The 23,411-nt window shown below is 44.1% G+C and overlaps 1 protein-coding gene across 4 annotated transcripts in view; it reads left to right on the top strand.

Annotated features, from left to right (window-relative positions):
• Positions 1 to 23,411, top strand: part of KCNAB1 (potassium voltage-gated channel subfamily A regulatory beta subunit 1) — a 555,572-nt gene that overhangs the window by 446,555 nt on the left and 85,606 nt on the right. For all 4 annotated transcript variants that reach the window (XM_068280851.1, XM_068280852.1, XM_068280853.1 and 1 more), the window contains exons 7-8: positions 1,425 to 1,468; positions 10,219 to 10,305. In XM_068280851.1, coding sequence (XP_068136952.1) covers positions 1,425 to 1,468; positions 10,219 to 10,305 — 131 coding nt within the window. The remainder of the gene's footprint in view (positions 1 to 1,424; positions 1,469 to 10,218; positions 10,306 to 23,411) is intronic.

Genomic DNA, 23,411 nt, shown 5'->3' with positions numbered 1-23,411 from the left:
TTTGAGGGCTTGTTTGAAGGGGTTGAAGGAGGGGGCAAGCCTGATGGGCAGTGGAAGAGAGTTCCACAGGATGGGGGCAGCTCTAGTGTTGTCCTGTAGTCATGCATGGGAGTGCGAGATGTGAGGAATGGTTAGGAGGAGGTTGTAGGAGGAGTGAAGTTGGCGGCCAGGTGTGTATCTGTAACCAGGTCACAGATGTAGGTCGGGCAGAACTTGTGTATAGATTTGTAGGCCAAACATAGGATCTTGAAGCTGATTCTGAAGCAAATGGGGAGCCAGTCAAGAGATTTGCATAAGGGAGTCATATTTGGAGAAACAGAATGGTGGGAGCTGTAGATTAGTCTGCCTGCTGCATTCATGATGGATTGTAGAGTGTTGCAGTAGTCCAGACAGGAGATGATGAGAGAATGGACAAGGAGTTTAGCAGTGTCCGTGGTCAGGAAGGGGTGGATTTTGCAGATGTTGTGTAAATGAAGAATGTAAATGATGACGTTTTTGCAATACTTCATTCCTACAGGCCAAGCTGCATTTCAGCTTGGGCAAAACCAATTCAAGTTGAGACTGCACCCGACCTGAAACTGTTTGGATGATGCAACCCTTCCAACCACCCACCCACCATTTCAATGTTTGCCATAGACTCTTTTTCACTAGATATGCCACTGACCAAGATGCACAGGGCCAAATGTATCCATGCCTTGCACTGCTTAGGAGCAATCACAGTTGTTTGCGTATTGGATTATTTTGGCTTCATAACTTTATACTGAGTGTCTGCCTTCCAGGGACATACCGGTGTGATTTGCATATTTAGTAGTGATGCATCTTGGGAGATCTTTCTTGCTTAGCTGAATAACTGCAAATTCCTTGTTTTAAGCAGGCAAAATGTATATTTTGGAGATAGAGTACCTGATCAATCATTATTGCATATCATCACGTTCATACATCAGATTAACATTTCTATTCAAAGCGTTTACATGTCAGTTTGTTTTTCTGTTATTTTCAATTTATCTGTTTTTTAGTACTTCAGAACAGGTTATAACTAATATTGCTGCAAATTATAGCTGCAGAGCTCCCTGGCCTCATTTTTAATGCCGTGATTATGAGGACACAATTAGGACATACAGTAATGCGGTTGCAGAGGAGGAAAACAATAAAAATGGAATAAGCACTAATCAAGGATAATAAGGAAGTCTTCAATATTGCATTAAGCAGCTTGAGTGGAGCCTTTAGCTGGAGGCACTATAGCAGGCCATTTACAATACGTATATAACAAGCCCATAAAGGCTCCTTCTGTTTGAATGTACGGCAATCCTTACAAGCTGGTAACACAGATCAATATGTATTTGCCACCTACATGGCACCTTTCAAGGCTAAGAGTCTAAGGGGTATTATTTTTTCTTGCTATTGATCTATGTTTTATTTTCTAGAGCGGAAACAGAAAGAGGTCTATCGAGGAAGCACATTATCGAAGGTAATTGACTTTTACATGTCTTCTTGTATTCTTTATAGCTGAATGAATGTACCTTAAGTAGTGTAACATATAGCTATTTGTCAAAGTTGGCCCATTTGCCAGTAGCCCTTGATAAACATGGGACAAAACTAACGGGCCTCAAAGATGCCGCAGTAAATTAAATTAGTATAACTATGGTCTTCATATAAAGGAAACCTGAATTGAGAAGGATAAATAAGGTTCCATTGTGGATTTCCCACCTTTACAACATGCTGCTGTGCTGTCCCTCTGCTTTTTGAATTGCTAACCCAGAACCTAATCTTGGATGTTGGGGAGGTGCCCAATATGTGTGTTCTGGAGTGGGTTTACTACACAGAAGAAATAAAAAAGAGGTATCTTACCACACAAGATGACTCAAACCAGAGTTTGGAAAAAAAAATCTTTAATATTAAAAAATAGTTGTTGACAACATGTTTCACGGGTCTCCACCAACTTCCTCAAGTCCATACAACAAAAACACCTTGTGGTGACTGTGTGGTACATGGGTGCCTTTAGATGCAGGCGCCCAGTCTCCACACAGTCTCAACACAAAGTGTTTTTGTATTAACCTGAGGAAGCAGGCTGAGAGACTTATGAAACACGTTGTCAACAACTATTTTTGAATATTAAAAATGCATTTTTTTTCCAAACTCTGCTTTGAGTCAAATCAAGTGGTATGATATCTCTTTTTTATTTCTTCTGTGTAGTAGGCATATATGGTGGTTGCAGGACTGCAAACCTCCTTTGTGAGTATTCTATACCCACAATTCCGTTATATACGTTTGAGCCAATGATTCTGTACCAGTGGGCTCCTGGTTTCCTTTTCATCCTACAGGCTTTGGAATGCCTTTCCCTCTGGCAGAGAGGAATTGGTGGAGCCTGACCCACAGACCCTCCTAGAGATGTTCATGTAAATGCGATGCTATTAGTTCTGGTTTGCATGCATATTAAATGTAAAATGTATCTAGCTTGGAATTGGGCCTATCAAATGTGCTTCTTGCCAGCTTTTATTGCCCCAGATCCAAGTTGCATACAATTTGGATTACCTGTTGGGTTGAGTGTTCAAAATTATTTGAATATCATTGACAATCTCTAATCTCTTCCACCAAACAAGATTTCTAAGATCTTTCCTTTCCAGTCTCTCAGCTACACAAACCCTGGGCCCATATGCAATTCATTTTTTCACCAGAGTTATCTCCTAGGAGATAATTATCATCTTGTCTGTAAACTACATTTTCAGCATTTTACAATTGAAAATGTAAATAAAAGATGGTCAATAAGTACTATCAAATTTATTTTTAGTATTTTCTTGTTTGCTGGTGGCTTAAAAAGTGTTTTATGACAAGTTGTGAAAATATCACCTAGGAGAAAATACAGGAGAGAAAGTGAATTGCATATGGGCCCTGGTCTCCTATCATTCAACTCTCCATGAAATTGCCTACATATATTTCTAGATATTGGGCATATGTACAATTAAAGGACAACTGAAGTGAGAAGAATATTGAGGCTGCCATATTTATTTTCTTTTAAACAATACCAGTTGCCTGGTTCCCTACTGATCTATTTGGCTGTAGTGTCTGAATAACACCAGAAACAAGCATGCAGCTAATCTTGGCAGATCTGACAATAATGTCTGAAACACCTGATCTGCTGCATGCTTGTTCAGGGTTTATGGCTAAAAGTATTAGAGGCAGAGGATCAGCAGCACTGCCAGGCAACTGGTATTATTTAAAAGGAAATATGGCAGCCTCCATGCCCCTCTTTCTTTAGTTGTCCTTTAAGGCAACCTAATAGGGGAGAAAAGAGAATGGACAGCAGGTAGTTTGGGGGGTTTGTGAAGAGTCATGTGTTCGATGTCTTTGCTCTTTGCTCAGCCCTAAGGCAGATGCACATAAAAAGGAACTCTTTATTTGATATGAATTCTCCATGTCTGAAGAGGTTTAGAGGCTCTGAATACACAACATTGTCAGACAATGGCAAACAAGAAATCTGAATGTATAAAACCTCGGCGGATTTCTGTAGAACTCATGAGACAGCACTAGAATAATGTGTAGAGTTGTAGAGTTTTGAAGGATTATAAAGCTCTGAAATTATCCAGCTGTGGGCTTTGCTGCATACAAGCTCATCAGTGACTGTTGTATAAGATTATTATTGTTATTCTTATTGATTTATAAAGCACCAACATATTCGGTGGTGCTGTACAAAGTAAGAATCAAACAAGGAGTATATAATAATATAGACAATGGTGCACACCAATATACAAGATACATAATAAGTGACAAAATACAAGAATGATACAAAATACAGAATACAAAATACAGAATTGGTAATGACAGTGATAAAAGTAACATGATAAATAAAATGTATACTGATTTCCAAGACACAAAAGGGGGAGAGAGCCCTGCCCTTGCAAGCTTACAATCTAAACTATTGTTGTATTTTGTGCTATTTTCCTGTAAGCATTGCTTATAGTATTTTAACAATAGTAGCAGGGCCGGAATTACATAAGGCCTGATGATGGAAAGGTGGCTCCCTCCCTGTGTGACCCCATCTGTCCTTCCCTACTGTAGGCATAGTCCTGATGAGAGTGTAAATGAGAGGTTACTCACCCTGCTCTTGGCATTCCACTCTAGCTACTTGATACTGAGGTTCCTCTAGCTACCTAATACTTGGGGGGTACCTCTAGATAGTTAATATTGAGGGCACTTCTGGCTACCTAATACTAAGGGGCACCTGTAGCTACCTATAATGGGCAAGGGAAGTAAGGGAGAAGTGACAGCTCAGACAGCCAGCACACTTGTGGTGCAGTTTTATGGGGGTTTGTAGGTTCATGGAGGGCAAAGTCTAAGGTGCCAGGGCATCTGTGCCTATTGGCTCCTGTGAGGTAAATCCAGGCCCGAATACAAGAGTACTGGTTTTAGACTGCTTTATTTAAATAATAATAATCCTAACATTTGAATAGCGCTTTTCTCCTGTTGGACGCAAAGGCGCCACTAAGGGCGCGCTCAGCCACCCTGCAGTGTTAGGAAGTCTTGCCTTGAATTCCTTACTGATTAGGTAATGACCCTAGCCAGCATTCGAGTCCTGGTCTCCCATGTCTAAGGCAGAGCTTAACACAAGACGAAACAACGGAGCGCTCCTTGGTGCATAAGAAGGTGTAAGTGTGCTGTTCCTTTTAGCTGGGTGGCGCCAGTAATCCAACCAAGCCACATCTCAACTATTTCTCAAGTTATAACCCACAGAGATGCTTGGCTCTCTTGAATAGTTAAATCTTAGCCAGCAGCTTCATTACCACTAGGAAAATGGAAACCTGCATGGCCAGTGAAAAATAAACACATTTGTCGTACTAAATGAATGGGCCTCAGACATGATGCTTTATCATAGGTATAGCAGGGAATAAGTTATAGCAAGCATATATCTAGAATGGGGCACTCTCCTGTCATTTCTCAAGCTTGCCCAGGGATATTTTTTTCATTATCTCTCCATTTGTTCCCCCATATAGAGTCAGATCCTTTATGTTTGTATTCAGGAAGCTGTACCAGCTCTGTAAGCCTGGAGTTTAATGAAGTATAAAACAACAAGGGGTCACACAGGCGAATGAAAATATTGTCACAGTAACTCCCACCGTCATAAACGGGTAATAGGGCAGACGAGAAACAGCGAAATATATCCAGTGGTATTAATAAGAAATCTATAGACATATCAATCATAGCAGCTAACTATGAGATGATACATTGTTGCAGAACATAGAGCAGCTACCATCCCACAGACTCATTCATGCTGTTCTAAAGGTGGCCACTAACTGTCCAATTTCTAGCGAAAAATCGTTCGAGTGATCAGAAATTCTGATCGGACGAAAAATCGTTCACTACACCATCAACTAACCAACCATTGCTTCCTATCTATCACGACCACCAAGAAAATCCAAATTTTCGTTCGACGAAAATTCATTCGGGCGACATTTTTTTCACTCGTTCATAATCGATTGTGTCCACCAACGGAGATTATTTACAACTAATCCAATCAGAATTTCTGATCGCTCGAACGATTTTTCGCTACAAATTGGACCATTAGTGGCCAGCTTAAGAGATGCAGTCAGGGGGGCACCATGTATGCTGTGTGGTGGACCAGTCCTTTAGATTTAGGATCACGCTATATAAACTGGGTTTATTTAGTCTAGAGAAAAGACGCCTTAGAGGGGATCTAATTAACATGTATAAATACATCAGAGAGCAATATAAAAGCTTGGCGGATGAGCTTTTCGTCCCCAGGCTAAGAGAGATTAAGATGTGGAATGCATTGCTACAGGAAGTAGTTATGACAAATTCTATTTCTGCATAAATCCATGGCTATAATTACTAAGTAATGCTCAGTGGTGTTGATCCATAGACTTTTTCTGATTGCCATCTGGAGTCGGAAATGATTTTTTTCTCTTTTGTGGCTAATTAAACCATGCCTTGTAAGGGGTTTTCGCCTTCCTCTGGATCAACAGGGATATGTGAGGGAGCAGGCTTTGTTTTCTGGTTGAACTCGATGGACGTACAGTGGGATGCAAAAGTTTGGGCAACCTTGTTAACTGTCATGATTTTCCTGTATAAATACATAAATCGTTGGTTGTTACGATAAAAAATGTCAGTTAAATAAATCATACAGGAGACACACACAGTGATATTTGAGAAGTGAAATGAAGTTTATTGTATTTACAGAAAGTGTGCAATAATTGTTTAAACAAAATTAGGCAGGTACATAAATTTGGGCACCAAAAAAAAACAATGAAAAATGAAATTAATATTTAGTAGATCCTCCTTTTGCAGAAATGACAGCCTCTAAACGCTTCCTGTAGGTTCTAATGAGAGTCTGGATTCTGGTTGGAGGTATTTCGGACCATTCCTCTTTACGAAATATCTCTAGTTCATTCAGGTTTGATGGCTTCTGAGCATGGACAGTTCTCTTTAACTCATACCACAGATTTTCAATTATATTCAGGTCTGGGGACTGAGATGGCCATTCCAGAACATTGTACTTGTTCCTCTGCATGAATGCCTTAGTGGATTCTGAGCAGTGTTTAGGGTCGTTGTCTTGTTGAAAGATCCTGCCCCCGCCACAGCTTCAGCTTTGTCACTGATTCCTTGACATTGATCTCCAGAATCTGCTGATACTGAGTGGAATCCATGCGTTCCTCATCTTTGACAAGATTCCCAGTCCCTGTACTGGCCACACAGCCCCACAGCATGATGCAATCACCACCACATTTCACTGTACTAGCAGGTGTTTTTCTTGGAATGCTGTGTTGTTTTTCCCCCATGCATAATGCCCCTGGTTATGCCCAAATAACTCAATTTTAGTTTCATCAGTCCACAGCACCTTATTCCAAAATGAAGCTGGCTTGTCCAAATGTGCCTTAGCGGCTCTGTTTGTGCTGTGGGGGGAGGAAAGGCTTCCTCTGCATCACTCTTGCATACTTTACATCCTTGTGTAAAGTGCACCGAATGGTTGAACGCTACACAGTGACTCCATATGCAGCAAGATGATATTGTAGGTCTTTGGTGCTGGTCTGTGGGTTGACTCTGACTGTTCTCGCCATTCGTTGCTTCTTGGTCTGCCACTTCGAGCCTTAACTTGAACTGAGCCTGTGGTCTTCCATTTCCACAATATGTTCCTAACTGTGGAAACAGACAGCTGAAATATCTGAGACAACTTTCTGTATCATTCCCCTAAACCATGATGGTGAACAATCTTTGTCTTTAGGTCATTTGAGAGTTGTTTTGAGACCCCCATGTTGCTACTCTTCAGAGAAAATTAAGAGGAGGGAAACTTACAAATGACCCCCTTAAATACTTTTTCTCATAATTGGATTCACCTTTGTATGTAGGTCAGGGACTACTGAGCTTACCAAGCCAATTTGAGTTCCAATAATTAGTTGTAAAGGTTTTAGAATCAATAAAATGCCCAAATTTATGCACAAGCCTAATTTTATTTAAACAATTATTGCGCACTTTCTAATAAACTTCATTTCACTTCTCAAATATCACTGTGTGTGTCTCCTATATGATATATTTAATTGACATTTTTTATCGTAAAAACCAACGATTTATACAGAAAATCGTGACAATTTACAAGGTTGCCCAAACTTTCGCATGCCACTGTATGTCTTTTTTCAACCCAAATAACTATGTAACTATTCTATATTCTTTATATTAGCTCTGTAAGTCAAATCAGTCTACCAAAGTCAGCTCAGCATTTGTGCATTTACTCAAGTATCCAGTCAGAGATATTTACATATCCTTGGAGAAATGAGTGTCTTAATAGCAACTGCCCACTTGTGGAATTCTCTTGTAATCAACTTCAACTAATGAAAAAGCAAAGAAAACAAAAACGTGGTCTTCTTAATGACAGATTAGAATTGTTCAGGGTATGGACCTCATAAATGCAATCATTTTCCAGAAGAATCTATACACCTTAATCATAATTAAGCAGGCAAGTATTCCAAACAACAAATAGACATTGGCCTCAATTCACTAAGCTTTATCAAACAGTTTATCAAACGTTTGATAATTTACCTCATGGGTAAAATCTCATTTTGAACTCACCAAGGTGTTATAAATTTATTGGACGTTTTATCGATAAAATTTTTGATAATTCTATAACACCTTAGTGAGTTCAAAATGCGATTTTACCCATGAGGTAAATTATCAAACATTTGAATAAAGTGTTTGATAAAGCTTAGTGAATTGAGGCCAATATGTTCCTTCCAAACAACATATTTAGGCAGCATATCTCCCCCAAACAACATAATTAGGCAGTGCGTACCCACCAATAATAACATAATTAGACAGTGTCTACCCCCAAACAAAATAATAAGGTAAAGTGAACCCTAGACAACGCAATTAGAAAGTATATCATCCCAAACAACATTATGAACCTTAACTAATGTCCAGCGCTGTGTAATATGTTGGCACTTTAAAAATACAATAAATTAAAAAATTAAAATAAATTAAGCAGCATAGACAGAAACTAGTCTAAACTGAGTATATGAGTATGTATTGCCACAAATGTAGACAAAGCTGCTGCAATACCTTTAAGTAAATGTAGCTAAATGTATTTGTCTAACAAAATTTCTCACCTCCGGTTGAATGCAAAAGCCACTTCAGCCTCCAGTGTCATTATGTATGTCAGTTTAAAGAGGCACCATACTGACATATAGTAGAAAGCCGTAATTTATTCAGGATACCTACTTTTACTTTAAATATCCTGGTTTCAGCATCAGAAACACTTCTATAGCTATATATTGCTGTATGATGATATGTAGCCCCGCCCTCCCACTGAGGCTTAGACTAGACTGTTTATTATGCTGAATTACGCTGCTGTGCCCCTTTGTCAGATCGCCTGTCATGGTCTACTGCGTATGCGTGGCTCAGGCTGCAAGCTACCTTGATCGTGCTCCTTTGCCCAACCGGGAGGAAACCGAGGGACCTGTAAATCTACAGGGGGGCTGGAAGAACCCTCAGGTAAGTAAAACAGAACTTGTTTCCCCATCTCAGGTAGGCTTTAAGTTCTTGTGGACCGCTTAACACTGAATGGTGGTGGGTCTGCGGCTCTCTTGTTCCTCTGCGACGCATATATGCGTCTTCTTGCAAGGAACTAGATTTGGCGGGAGCTCGCACAAGCGGGTCCCAGCCATCAGCCTACTACGCTAGTAGGCTGTTTTTTTAAATAACTAATTATTTTAGTATTTATATAGCGCTGACATCTTACGCAGTGCTGTACAGAGGATATTGTCTTGTCACTAGCTGTCCCTCGGAGGGGCTCACAATCTAGTTCCTGCCATAGCCATATGTCTATGTATGTATCTTAGTCTAGAGCCAATTTAGGGGGAAGCCAATTAACTTATCTGTATGTTTTGTCGTTGTCTTTTTACAAAATTTAAGCCTTTTTTTCATTAATAAAATAAAAAGTAAAAATAGCAGCAGCAATCAAATACCACCAAAAGAAAGCTCTATTTGTGAGAAGAAAAGGAGGTAAAATTCATTTGGGTGCTAAGTTGTATGACCAAGCAATAAACCGTTAAAGTTGTGAAGCGCCGAATTGTAAAAAATGGCCTGGTCACTGAAAGGGGGAGGGGGGGGGGTAGTATAAACCTCTGGGGCTCAGGTGGTTAAAAGGAACCTGTAGTGGGAGGTATGTGGAGGCTGCCATATTTATTTACTTCTAAAAATACCAATTGCTTGGCAGTCCTGCTGATCTCTTTGGCTATTGTCAGATTTTTGTCAGAAACACCTGATCTGCCTGCTTGTTCAGGGTCTATAGCTTAAAGTATTAGAGGCAGATGACCAGCAGGACAGCCAAGCATTATGCATTATTTAAAAGGAAATAAACAATATGACAGCCTCCATATCTCTCTCACTTCAGGTCTCCTTTAAGCTGAGAGATATGGAATACTTGAAGTAGCAATTTACTGCGTTCTGGCCTTCCTGCATAGTTAAGTAACACAGTTCATTGATTTTATGTAGCAATTTTCATAATGACATTTGCTTTTAATTGAAATTAGAATTGCATGTTATTGCCCCATTTTTCAGTGTCAGCATGAGAAGTCTGCTTGAAATGTCCTTCCCCTATCCGGCTGCTCTGAGAGAGCAATTCAGGACATGGGGGCGATTTTCTGAGATGTTTGCTAAATACCTGACTTAAGCTTTTCTCTTAGCGTATGTTTTCATTTGTTCCGCTGTTTGCAGGATTAAAGGGTTCTCTGCAGAGGCTGCAGCTGGAGTACGTGGATGTGGTGTTTGCAAACCGACCGGATAATAATACCCCAATGGAAGGTTAGTACGGGATGATTGATTCTGTTTTACAGACTTCTGTCACCTGTAGATGGGAAATTAAATTCCGCTTATGAAGAATCCAGGCGAAGGCAGCCTGCCATAAATACACAGCAAGGGCACCGTTATCTCAAAGCCGTCCACATCTTCCAATGTATTAAATGTAATAACCGAATCCGGATATCCATTCTAGGCAGAGGCAGAACTATGTCAAGAGATCATCATCTCAGCATTTTCATCTGATAAAAGGGAAATTTAATTTCTGTGCATGACCTCTGCAGAGCGTTATCTCCTCCGCCAAATATTTAATAGCCAGTTTTAATCAGGAGACATTGGCTGTATTAAAATTTCAGATTCTCTGGTGGAATTTAAATCATAAAGAGCTTGAGAGTCACAAGTTATTTTCTGGGTACTCTGACAGCAGCATGCATGTTGGGAGGTAAAATCATTGGCTTCATGATGAAAAACATACATCTTTTACTTGCATAAATAAATATACCAAAATCTGTTATTAGTTAAAGACTTAGCTGAAAAGTGAACCCAAGGCGAACTGCAGGTAAAAAAAAAACCACATACTTACCTAAGGCCCGGTTCATATTAGCGTTTTATTTGCGCAGCCGGCAGTACGGTCCCGGCCATCGGAAGTTTGCCGCCTGAGGCAAACATTTCACTCCGCCTCATGAGCGGGCCGGCCCTGAATGAGTAGAAGTTCATCTCGGATCCACTTTAAAGGGAACCTTAACTGAGAGTGATATGGATGTTTCCTGTTAAACAATACCAGTTGCCTGGCAGTCCAGCTGATCTCTGTGACTGCATGTGACTGCAATAGTGGCTGAATCACACCCTGAAACAAGCATGCAGCTAATCCAGTCTGACTTCAGTCAGAGCACCTGATCTGCATGCTTGTTCAGGGGCTGTGGCTAAAAGTATTAGAGACACAGGATCAGCAGGCGATTCAGGCAACTGGTATTATTTTAAAAGGAAAAATCCATATCCTTCTCAGTTTAGGTTCCCTTTAAGGTTAGAAAGAGCAGAGCAAGAGTTCCCAGCGCAGCATTTGGAATCACTTCACATGATGAGCAAAACTTTACATTATTGCAATAGTGAATTTACATTTCCTAAACAAATAAAATAAAAACTGGGGATGTAACCTCGGGATTTTAATAGTTACATAGGCCACAGAGGTTACATCACATGACATTCAGCACAGATACAGCTGACTACATAAACAGGACTGTTCTGCAATATTCAAAACCCACCCTAAGGACCCTTATAATGCTAAATGTATTTATACTGTATATACTCGTATATAAGCTGACCCGTGTATAAGCCGGGTTACCCAATTTTCCCTCAGAAACCAGGAAAAAGTGATTGACTCGCATATAAGCCCACTCCCCAGTATAGCCCCTCCACAGTAGCCAGATGTGCCCTAAGGATGGTACAGCTGTGTCACAAGATGCCACTAGATGGCGTCATAGCCATGAGACACAGTGATTGGCACACAGGAAGAATCCACGATCACTGCACCACTAACCTGTTGCTTGCATGCTCCACTCCACAAGCCAGGGGACAGGTAGTCTAGAGCAGAGCACTCTGCACACCATGTTGCAAGGGATGTGGGGCATGGACACAGGAGGGAGCTAGTTTGGCAAGAGCAGGATCACTAATGCAAGATAAAAAAAACCTGATCCACCATCCCTTTTGCTCCACTAACTCGCATATAAGCTGAGGGGGTAACTTTTCATCACATTTTTTGTGCTGGAAAATTAGGCTTATACGTGAGTGTATAAGGTAAATGCAATATTAGGGCGCAGTTACTGTCAGAAGACAGTGGGGAATGTAAGAGATCCAGCAAACCTGCAAAGTGTTCTCGACTATTTGTTGTAGGAATTAGAGTTGGGCCGAACGGTTCCATGCGAACTTCAGTGGTTCGCGTTCGCGTCCCGCAGGCGAACTTTTGCGGAAGTTCGGTTCGCCCCATAATGCACCATGAGGGTCAACTTTGACCCTCTACATCACAGTCAGCAGGCCCAGTGTAGCCAATTAGGCTACACTAGCCCCTGGAGCCACTCCCCCCCCCTAATAAAAGGCAGGCAGCGGCGGCCATTACGCTCACTCGTGTGCCTGCGTTAGTGAGAGTAGGGCGAGCTGCTGCAGACTGTCTCTCATAGGGAAAGATTAGTTAGGCGTAGCTTGTTCCTGGCTGCATACCTGTTCTGTTCAGTGAGCCCACCATACCTGTTCTGTTCAGTGATCCCACTGGATACCTGCATACCTGTTCAGTAAACCTACCACTGCATACCTGTTCTGTGAACCCACCACTGCATACCTGTACTGTGAACCCACCACTGCATACCTGTTCAGTGAACCTGCCACTGCATACCTGTTCTGTGAACCCACCACTGCATACCTGTACTGTGAACACACCACTGCATACCTGTTCAGTGAACCCACCACTGCATACCTGTTCAGTGAACCCACCACTGCATACCTGTTCAGTGAACCCACCACTGCATACCTGTACTGTGAACCCACCACTGCATACCTGTTCAGTGAACCTGCCACTGCATACCTGTTCAGTGAACCCACCACTGCATACCTGTTCAGTGAACCTGCCACTGCATACCTGTACTGTTCAGTGAACCCGCCACTGCATACCTGTTCTGTTCAGTGAACCCGCCACTGCATACCTGTTCTGTTCAGTGAACCCGCCACTGTATTCCTGTTCAGTGAACCCGCCACTGCATACCTGTTGTGTTCAGTGAACCCGCCACTGTATACCTGTTCAGTGAACCTGCCACTGCATACCTGTTCTGTGAACCCACCACTGCATACCTGTTCTGTTCAGTGAACCCGCCACTGCATACCTGTTCTGTTCATCAGCCAGGCGACCATATGGGCTGTAAAGCCACCAAAACCTGTACTCTCGCCATGGTGCGCACCAGTCCAGCACGGCCGTCACTACACAAACAACTGTTTGCGGTGCGTTACACGGTGAGTTTGGTGTGTCAGTGTGAAGCAGTACCTTAATTACACTACCTGATTGATGTATACACATGCAAGATGTTTTAAAGCACTTTAGGCCTGTCATTTAGCATTCAATGTGATTTCTGCCCTTAAAACGCTGCTTTGCGTCAAATCCAGATTTTTCCCGGGGACTTTTGGCATGTATCCCACTCCTCCACCTGGGGGTCCAGGTGTTAGACCCCTTGAAACATCTTTTCCATCACTTTTGTGGCCAGCATAATTTTTTTTTTTAAAGTTCGCATCCCCATTGAAGTCTATTGCGGTTCGCGAACTTTTACGCGAACCGAACCTTACGCGGAAGTTCGCGAACCCGGTTCGCGAGCCTAAAATCGGAGGTTCGGCCCCACTCTAGTGGGAATACAAATAAGAAAAGCTTAGCATAGGCATTCATGTTTATAATAACTTGGCTATAGTAAGGATCTGATTTTTTTCACAAAATCGTTCCATGTGACACTAAGGGAATGGGTGTTGCGTAATGCAGGGTTTGACCTACAGTATAGTGACCACTGCTTAGAGTGTTGACAGTTTGGAAACACTGCATGATGGGGACTGAAAAGAAACCATTTGTTAGGGCTCAAACCCACTAGAGCGATTTTCTGAGCATTTAGGGAGCGATTCAGTGATTTCCCTAAACGCTCAGCTGATGTTAATGGATGGGCTAAATTCCAATGGAGCGATTGCGATTACCAAATCACAAAAAGCAGGACATGCAGCATTTCTCGTGTTTAGCGTTAGCGATTAGCGTTAGCGTTTCTGCAATGTAAAGTATATAAATCCTGGCATGATCGCTCATCAAAACCTGCACAGAGGGATTTTGCTAGCGTTTTGAAGTTACTGCACACTGTAACAAAATTAAAATTAATTGAAATGACCAATCAGATTTAAAAACGCTAATCGCTACACAACCGCCGGCAAATTGAATACACTTTTTAAAATCGCTACTGAAAACATTCATGAAATCGCTTGCAAACCACTCATGCAAAACACTAGCGATTGCGATTGGCGATAGCATTTTGTAGTGGGTTCCAGGCCTTATTGTGGCTTGCCAGTGATTTGGGAAGTAACATATGCCACTATCTGGTATCAGCTGTACCAGAAATATCTCTGCTCTCACAGCTTCTTGGCCCTTATCTCGAATCTCTCATTTTCTTCACAGAAGCATCCTCGCTTTAGGTCAAGTAAATGCTTTTCAAAGATTTTAGCAAATGTTTTTGCTTATTCTCACCAGTTTCCGCTTCAGAATTAGAGAGGCATGGCATTCTGCTTGGTGTAAATGAGTGCTAGGCAACATGCTTTGCCTATTTTAATTTCCTCAGTCCCAGTGCTGTAATGAGCGTAATTTAGTGCTGTGTTAGCATGTTAGTTGTGTTAGCATTGCAGGGCTCTTTGAAAGCATCCCGCCTCTTCTGAAACTTCTATAACAAGAAATGTCTGTAGTTTGGCCTCAGCCTTTGTTCAGACTTCTGAGAGAAGCAGTCCACCAATGAGAAGGGGGGGGGGGGGGGGGAGAATCCTGAGGTGTCTTAGCTACAGACGCAGTGCTGCTCTCTCAGATGGCTGCAAAGAAGAGAAACTTTACATTTCTTGACATTCTGAAAAAGTTGCTGGTTGTAGTTCAGACTGAAATTGTTAGGAGCATTAAAATACAGTATGTGAAGGTATTGAGTGAATCTAAGCCACAGTATATACTGTAGTACAGACAAGTCAAATTTAGCTGTAAAGGAAAACTGACGTGGACAAATTTTAAAATATAAAATACAAATAATCTATAAATTCGACTGTAAGTCTAGAAATTTAGGTCTGATTTGTTAATCATAGGGGGCGACTTTTACACGAGTGAGACCTACATTTCTGACTTTTAGTTCTGTACAATCCAGGTTCTACTGTGACAATTTGTATGACTAAACACCGCCCTTTCCCACAGTACCCCCTCCCATTAGCGTGTCTTCCTGTCAGCACTGCTGGTGCCTGAGGTGTCTGACATTGTCAGTGCAGACAGAGCAGCCTAAGGCCCCGTTCACACTTGCGGTTTTGTCAAAACCGCACCGGATGTCCGGACCGCACCGGAGCCGGACCGGACCTGATCCGTACGGTTCCTATCCGGATCCGGTCCGGATCCGGTCCGTTTGCATCCGGTTTCCGTGCGGTGTGAACACGGTTGCGGTCCGGATCCGGTTTCTTAAGGAGATAACATCCTGTAAATACCTGGGGTCTGGGAGGTCAGCAGAAGGGTCTGGGGTCATTGTTGGAGACAGGTGGACGTGTGGAGACCATCCGTGGATACAGAGACTGCAGTTGGGACCATGGATCCAGGCATTTTTTACTCATAAACCTGGGAATTCTCTCCTTCCTGTTGTTCGCCTCCTCGTTATCAGACATCAGACATGTTGCTGCCAAAACGAGCTCCAGCATGAAATCGCTGCTGCCCCACTCTTTGAACGCTGGGCCCATGTGGTCCCCATCCAAAATGCATAGGAAGTGGGGTAGAACGTCCGGTTTTTGTAGCCAGTGTGTTGTGCGCTCTCCGGCTCTCATTGCTTTGTATTGGCCGGATGGTGCAGTCCGGCTCCGCTCCGGATACGGCTGCCGGAGGAGCCGGACCAAAAAATAGCGCATGTTGGAACGGACGCCGGAGTCCGGATCCGGTCCGGATCCGGTCCGGCTCCGGTCCGGCAGAACGGACGCATGTGAACGGACGCATAGGCTTTCACTGCTATTGCCGTGCGTCCGTTCCGTCCGTTCTGCAAGCGGTCCGGCTCCGGCACGGCGATTCCGGACGGCCACCGCTAATGTGAACCGGGCCTAACAGGTACCTCAATGGGCTGCTATATAGAGGTCTGCTCAAACAGTATTGTTAAAGTACAGCTTGAGGGACAGTTAACACTGGAAATTAAAAATGGTCTGGTCACGTATCGTAGCTGAATGGATCATAACAGATGCGAACGGATCCAGTGTTAACCAATGGATCCCCTCACATTGGTCCATTCGAACTGACCGCAAGTTTGGTGCTGCAGCACTTTTTCCGGGCAGCGGAACGGAAACGGACGCTGAAGTACTGCACTGGAAGCAATGAGAAATAGATCCTGTGGTACACACTGGCAATAAAATGGACTGTTCCAGCCAGTAAAATCTACTTTGGTGATAGGGGTCTGGGTGGGATATGGGGAAAAGGAACTGAACAGAAACGGAATGGAAACGGATCCGTTCACGGATCCATTTAGCAGAAAAGTGCCAGAGTAAATCAGCCTCAAGGCTTTGTTCACATAATCGCCAGTTCTATCACAAGCGCTGAGCGATTTATAGAGCTCTTTCCCTGCTCTTTGTACTTAGAAAAGCACTTTTGTAAGCGCTTTTCTAAGAACTTTTGCTGAGCGATTAAGATTTTCACATCCTGACATCAGTCAGGAAGTGAACTCTTTGACCCGGAAATGAATAAATACAATGTATTTATTCATAAAAGTGCTTGGGAAATCGCAATTCAAAGGGCTTTTTCAAGCGCTTTACGATTTCCTTATATTTTCTATTGAGCAAAAAATGCTCAGAAAATGGTACATGTAGCGCATTTGCGATTTTAATAAAATTGCAACAGTCACAAGTGAATACTCTCATAGGAAATAATTGCACAAGCGCTTTTAGAGCGATTTCTAAAATTGCCAGGACTTAACAACAACAACAACAACAACAAATAACATTTGTAAAGCGCTTTTCTCCCGTGGGACTCAAAGCGCATAAGCATGGCTCCGACCATCGTGGTACAGGGGAAGAATTTTATAAATCTGGAAATGCCAGGCTAAACAGGTGGCTTTTCAGTCTGGATTTGAATAGCTCCAGGGATGGTGCTGTCTTTACTGGGTGTGGTAGGGAGTTCCAAAGAGTAGGGGCAGCATGACAGAAGGCTCTGTCTCCAGATTTTTTGAGGTGCACTCTGGGAGTGACCAAGTTTATAGAACTTGCTGATCTGAGGTTGTGAGAGGTGTGGTGCAGCTTCAGCAAGTCCTTCATGTATCCAGGGCCCAGATTGTGCAGGGATTTGAATGTCAGCAGTCCAATCTTGAAGAGTATTCTCCATTCTACTGGTAGCCAGTGCAGTGAGCGAAGGATCGGTGTAATGTGACAGTGGCGAGGCTGGTTTGTTAGCAATCTGGCAGCAGCATTCTGCACTAATTGCAGGCGACGCAAGTCTTTTTTGGGGAGGCCAGCATAAAGGGCATTGCAGTAGTCCAGCCGTGATGTGATGAAGGCGTGGACTAGGGTTTGAAGATCCTCTGGGGGAATCAGATGTTTAATCTTTGCAATGTTCTTCAGATGAAAGAAGGAAGATTTAACTACAGATGAAATTTGGTTTCTGAAACTCAATTCCCCATCGATTAGTACGCCAAGGCTGCGCACAAGGTTGGAGCTGTTTATGTCTGAATTCCCAATCCTGATTGGTGTTGCTTTAGGATAGAGCTGTTTTGATGGCGAGCACTGGCTTTGGACAAACAGGACCTCAGTTTTGTCAGCATTCAGTTTCAACCAGTTATCATTCATCCATGCCTGAAGCTCAGCTAAGCAAGAGTTTATTTTTGGGGTAGGGTCTGTTCCACCAGGTTTGAAGGACAGGTATAGCTGTGTGTCATCGGCGTAGCAGTGGTACGTCAGGCCATGTCGTTGGATAAGTGTACCGAGTGGCAACATGTAGATTGCAAACAGCAGAGGGGATAGGATTGATCCTTGTGGCACTCCGAATTGTAGAGGTGCAGGTTTGGACATTATAGGTCCTAGGGATACTCTCTGTGTTCTGTCAGTCAGGAATGATCTGAACCACTGGAGGACTGATCCACTGATGCCACAGTACTCCTGCAGTCTGTTAAGCAGGATTTCATGGTCAACTGTATCAAAAGCCGCTGAGAGATCCAACAGGATTAGGATGGAGCATTCCCCTCTGTCCCTTGCCATGAGCAGATCGTTGCAGACTTGGATGAGGGCTGTTTCACAGCTGTGGTGTTTCTTAAAGCCAGATTGTAGAGGGTCCAGGATGTTGTTTACTGACAGCCTGGTTTCAAGTTGCAGATAGACAGCCTTTTCAATAACTTTACCTAAGAAGGGGAGGTTGGAGACAGGTCTGTAGCTGCTCATAGCATCTGGATCCATGGAAGGTTTTTTGAGAAGGGGCTTGATGATTCCTTCTTTTAGAGAGGTAGGAAACCTCCCTGCTTGCAGAGAGCAATTTACTATTTTGTGAAATGCTGGACCAAGCAGGTCAGGGCATTTCAGCATATGTTTAGTTGGTCCAGGGTCCAGGTCGCAGGTTGTCTGGTGGAGACGACAGAGGGTGTCTGAGATCTCTTCCTCACTAATACTTTTGAAATCAGTCCAGGGTGTTAGGTTGTTTTTGCAGCTATTTCCATTAGTTGCATGAGTCTTGGGTGCTGTGGACTGAATGAGAGACCGAATAGAAGATACTTTGTCAGCAAAGTAGCAGGCAAATTTCTCACATAGCTCCTTTGAGGGAGTTATAGTGGGTTTTAGACAGGATGGATTACATAGTCTATCAACTGTGCGGAATAGTTGGGCTGGTCTGTTGGCGGCCTTTGCGATCTCCTGTGATAGGTAGGAGGATTTTTTCTTGGTGATCGCATTTTGGTAGCTTTCCCGGTGAGAGACAAGGGTGTGTTTATCTTTTGAATTCTGAGATTTTCGCCACTTCCTTTCTAGTCTGCGCACTTCTTTCTTTAGGTCCTTTAGTGAGCTGTCAAACCACCGTGCATGGTGAAGTGGTGTAGATCGTTTGATGCGAACTGGAGCGAGGGCGTCATAGGCAGATGACACTGCATGGTTGTAAATCAGGACCATGGAGTCTGGGTCTGCGCAATGATTGGTTAATGCGTCGAAGTTGAGGATATTCTGAACGTGCTGGGGTGAGACATCTTTCAGTGAACGGTATTTTATGAGTTCTTTCCCTCTGTGTTTTATCGCTGGTGCTGTCAGAGAGAAGTGGATGGTGTGGTGGTCTGACCATACCACTGGGTTTATATCCATGTGTGATATTAAAAGTCCGGAATGAAATATAAGATCCAGGGTGTGCCCTTTCGTATGGGTGGGGAGGTTGATAGCCTGAGAGAAACCTTAAAAGAAATATTTATCCCAATCAGTAGCTGATACCCCCTTTTACATGAGAAATTGTAACGATCGGTGGGCGCAGAGAGTATCTGATTACCGGTGATCTGCAGTATCGCCGGAAATACAGATATATACCAGATTATAAGTGATCTGCAGTCTCACCGATAATCCGATATACAAACTAACCTCTGATCGCCTGAGTAGAGTGTAGTGTTTTGGTGTAACAGTAACACTAGGAGGCCTAGGCCTCAGTGCAGCAAGGAGAACTGCACGGATTCCTTCCGCAGACCTGAGCTCTCCAAGACGGGAGGAGTCAGACTGACAGTAGGAAGGAAAGTCCGAGAGTGACACTCAGGAAGAAGTGTCACTAACAGGACTGGGAACCGCCTCCAATCGTGAGGTCGGTTCTCGAGGTCAGACAAGCCAGGTCGTACACACACGGACAGATAAAGTACAAATACAGTAGGCAAAGGCGGAGTCAAAGTACAGGCAGGGTTCGGCAACGGGGTATCAGATATATCGGGGTACAAAATCAGGAGGCAGAAACAGAGTCTAGGAACGAGCCGAGGTTCGGCAACAGAGTATCAGAAATATCGAGGTACAAGGTCAGAGTTCAGGAGGATAGTCGAGGCAGGCAAAAGTCATAACATATAATCACAATCAAACTAGTACTTTAGCTATCAAATATCTAGCTAAGTGTAGGATTACAGCTCCAGCTGGTCCCGGCACACTTCAGGATCTGACTACGGATCTGGGTGCTCCCACGTATGTGATCGCACGCCAGACAAAGAGCAAGTGAACAACCAGCAGTATATATACTCTAGGACCTTTCCAGGACCTCCCTAATTGCTGGTCCAATGAGAGCAGTGGAATTTGTCAGCTGACCCAGCTGGTCAGCCGACACCCTTCTAACTGCTATTTAAACTCTGCGTCTCTGCTCGCGCGCGTGTAAGTCTGAATCTTGGTGGACTATCAGTCCCAGCCACACCAGTACTGTCATGCAATGTATCTAGTGCGGGGGCCGCCTCTGATGCGGATTCCGCCGCACTGCCTATGCGGCACGCGGCGTTTTTTCCGCGTTGTGACGCCATGCTGGATGCGGAAACAGCCGCCTCACCTCGAGAGATGGCGGCTTTTCCGCGTTTCCTTACAGTACCCCCCCCCCCCCGAGGAGTGGACTCCGGACAACTCCCACCAGGTTTCTCGGGGTGTAAGGCATGAAACTCCCTTTTTAATTCGTCTGCATGCATGCGCGTCCCCGGTACCCATTGCCTCTCCTCAATGCCATACCCTTTCCAGTGCACGAGGTATTGTACCGAGTTTTGTACAGAGCGTGAATCTAGAATCTTCTCCACCTCATATTCGTGTTGGGCATCTACCAAGACAGGAGGAGGAGGAGTGGGACCCACCTGGACTGCTGGCTTAAGAAGGGACACGTGGAAAGACCTCACCCCCCGCATGTTAGAGGGAAGATCAACGGTGTAAGTAACATCATTGACTTTCCTGACAACCGGGAATGGACCCACAAACCTGGGACCAAGCTTATTCGAAGGTTGTCTTAGGGTCAAGTGACGTGTGGACACCCAGACCAAGTCTCCTGGTCGGAACTTCCACTCCAGCGACCGTCTTTTGTCAGCTTGACCCTTCTGACTCAAAAAGGCCTTCTCCAGGTTACTTCTAACCGTCCCCCAAAGGTCCTTCAATGACTTTTGCCAGGCCTCCAGGGCTGGGAAAGGAGTGGAGGCTATAGGTAATGGGGAAAATTTGGGTGATCTCCCCGTCACCACCTGAAAGGGAGAGAATCCGGAGGACGAGTTTTTTTAAATTATTCTGGGCAAATTCTGCGAAGGGCAGAAATCTGACCCAATCGTCCTGCGCCTCTGCCACATAACACCTTAAAAATTGCTCTAAAGACTGATTTATTCTCTCAGTCTGGCCGTTGGTCTGTGGGTGATAGCCCGATGAAAAAGATAGCTTTATGCCCATGAGGTGGCAAAAAGCTTTCCAAAACCGTGAGACGAATTGGACTCCCCTGTCTGAAACTATGTCTTCAGGAATGCCATGTAAACGGAAGACATGAGTGATAAACAACTCGGCCAATTCCTGAGCCGAGGGGAGTCCTTTCAAAGGCACAAAGTGGGCCATCTTACTAAAACGGTCGACTATCACCCAAATGACCGCCATACCTTCAGACCTGGGAAGCTCGCCCACAAAATCCATGGACAGGTGGGTCCACGGCTCATTCGGGGTGGGCAAAGGCTGCAACGTACCGACAGGTGCCAGCCGGGAGGGTTTACTCTTGGCACATATCAAACACTCTTTTACGTATTCCTTACAATCCGCTGCCAAGGAAGGCCACCAGGCGCATCTGGCTATCAAATCCTGTGTCCTGGATGCCCCAGGATGCCCTGCGTTCTTATGTGCATGAAACATCTCAAGAACCTGCAGGCGAAAAGGCAGAGGAACAAACAGGACCCCTGCGGGCTTCCCTTCCGGAATGTCTTGCTGAAAGGGAGCCAATGTCTCCCTCCAATCCTCCCAAGTTTCAGTGGCTGCCAGTATTAATTTCTGGGGAATAATGGTCTCTGGAATGGAGGGCTGTGCTGTCTCTGACTCAAAACATCTGGATAGAGCATCCGCCTTAACATTCTTGCTCCCTGGGGTGTACGTAATAATGAAAGTAAACCTGGAGAAGAACAACGACCATCGAGCCTGGCGAGGGCTCAACCTCTTAGCCCCCTCGATGTACTCTAGGTTTTTGTGATCGGTGTAAACCGTGATGGTATGTTCAGCTCCCTCTAACCAGTGTCGCCATTCCTCGAAAGCCAATTTGATGGCCAAGAGCTCCCTGTTTCCAATATCGTAATTCCTCTCTGCAGGGGAGAACCTGCGAGAGAAATACGCACACGGGTGCATTCTACCCTGCAAGCCTGACCGCTGTGACAGCACAGCCCCCACCCCAACCTCTGAGGCATCTACCTCCACAATGAATGGGAAAGAGGCATCCACATGTCTGAGGATGGGTGCTGAACAGAATAGGCCCTTCAGGGTGGCAAAAGCATGTAAAGCCTCAGGAGACCAGTGAGTGGTATCCGCCCCCTTCTTAGTGAGGCAGGTAAGGGGAGCAATGACAGTGGAGTACCCCTTTATAAACCGTCTATAGTAGTTGGCGAAGCCAAGAAAGCGCTGAAGGGATTTCAACCCAACCGGCTGTGGCCACTCCAGAACAGCGGAGACCTTGGCAGGATCCATAGACAGGCCTGTGGTGGAAATTATGTACCCCAAGAACGCAACAGATGTTACTTCGAAGATGCACTTCTCAAGCTTTGCGTATAACGAGTTCTGCCTTAACTGATTTAACACAAACCTCACATGGTTTCTATGTTCAGTGAGGTTGTTGGAGAAGATAAGAATATCATCAAGATAAACTAGTACAAATTTCCCCAACACCTCCCGGAATACCTCGTTAATGAGTTCCTGAAAAACGGCCGGAGCATTACATAACCCGAAGGGCATCACCAGGTACTCATAATGCCCGTCTGGTGTATTAAAGGCCGTCTTCCACTCATCGCCCCTTCTTATACGTATCAGATTGTACGCGCCCCGCAAATCTAGCTTAGAAAAAATCTTAGCGTCAGTAACCTGAGTGAACAAATTATCTACCAGTGGCAACGGATAGCGATTCTTTATAGTAATCTTGTTGAGACCGCGATAATCGATGCAGGGTCGCAAGCCTCCGTCTTTCTTTTTGACAAAAAAGAACCCTGCTCCAGCAGGTGACCGGGACGGGCGAATGAAACCCTTGGCCAAATTTTCACGGATGTACTCCTGCATGGCCAATTTTTCGGGCCCTGACAGATTGTACAAGTGACCCCGGGGGGGAACACAACCTGAACGGAGATCAATGGGACAATCGAAAGGACGATGTGGGGGCAATTTATCAGCTGCCTTGGGACAGAACACATCGGAAAATTCAGAAT

The sequence above is a fragment of the Hyperolius riggenbachi genome, chromosome 4, assembly GCF_040937935.1.
Source record: "Hyperolius riggenbachi isolate aHypRig1 chromosome 4, aHypRig1.pri, whole genome shotgun sequence".
Classification (NCBI taxonomy): domain Eukaryota; kingdom Metazoa; phylum Chordata; class Amphibia; order Anura; family Hyperoliidae; genus Hyperolius; species Hyperolius riggenbachi.
The sequence above is the reverse complement of the archived record's forward strand: the minus strand, read 5'-3'. Positions and strand labels throughout refer to the sequence as shown.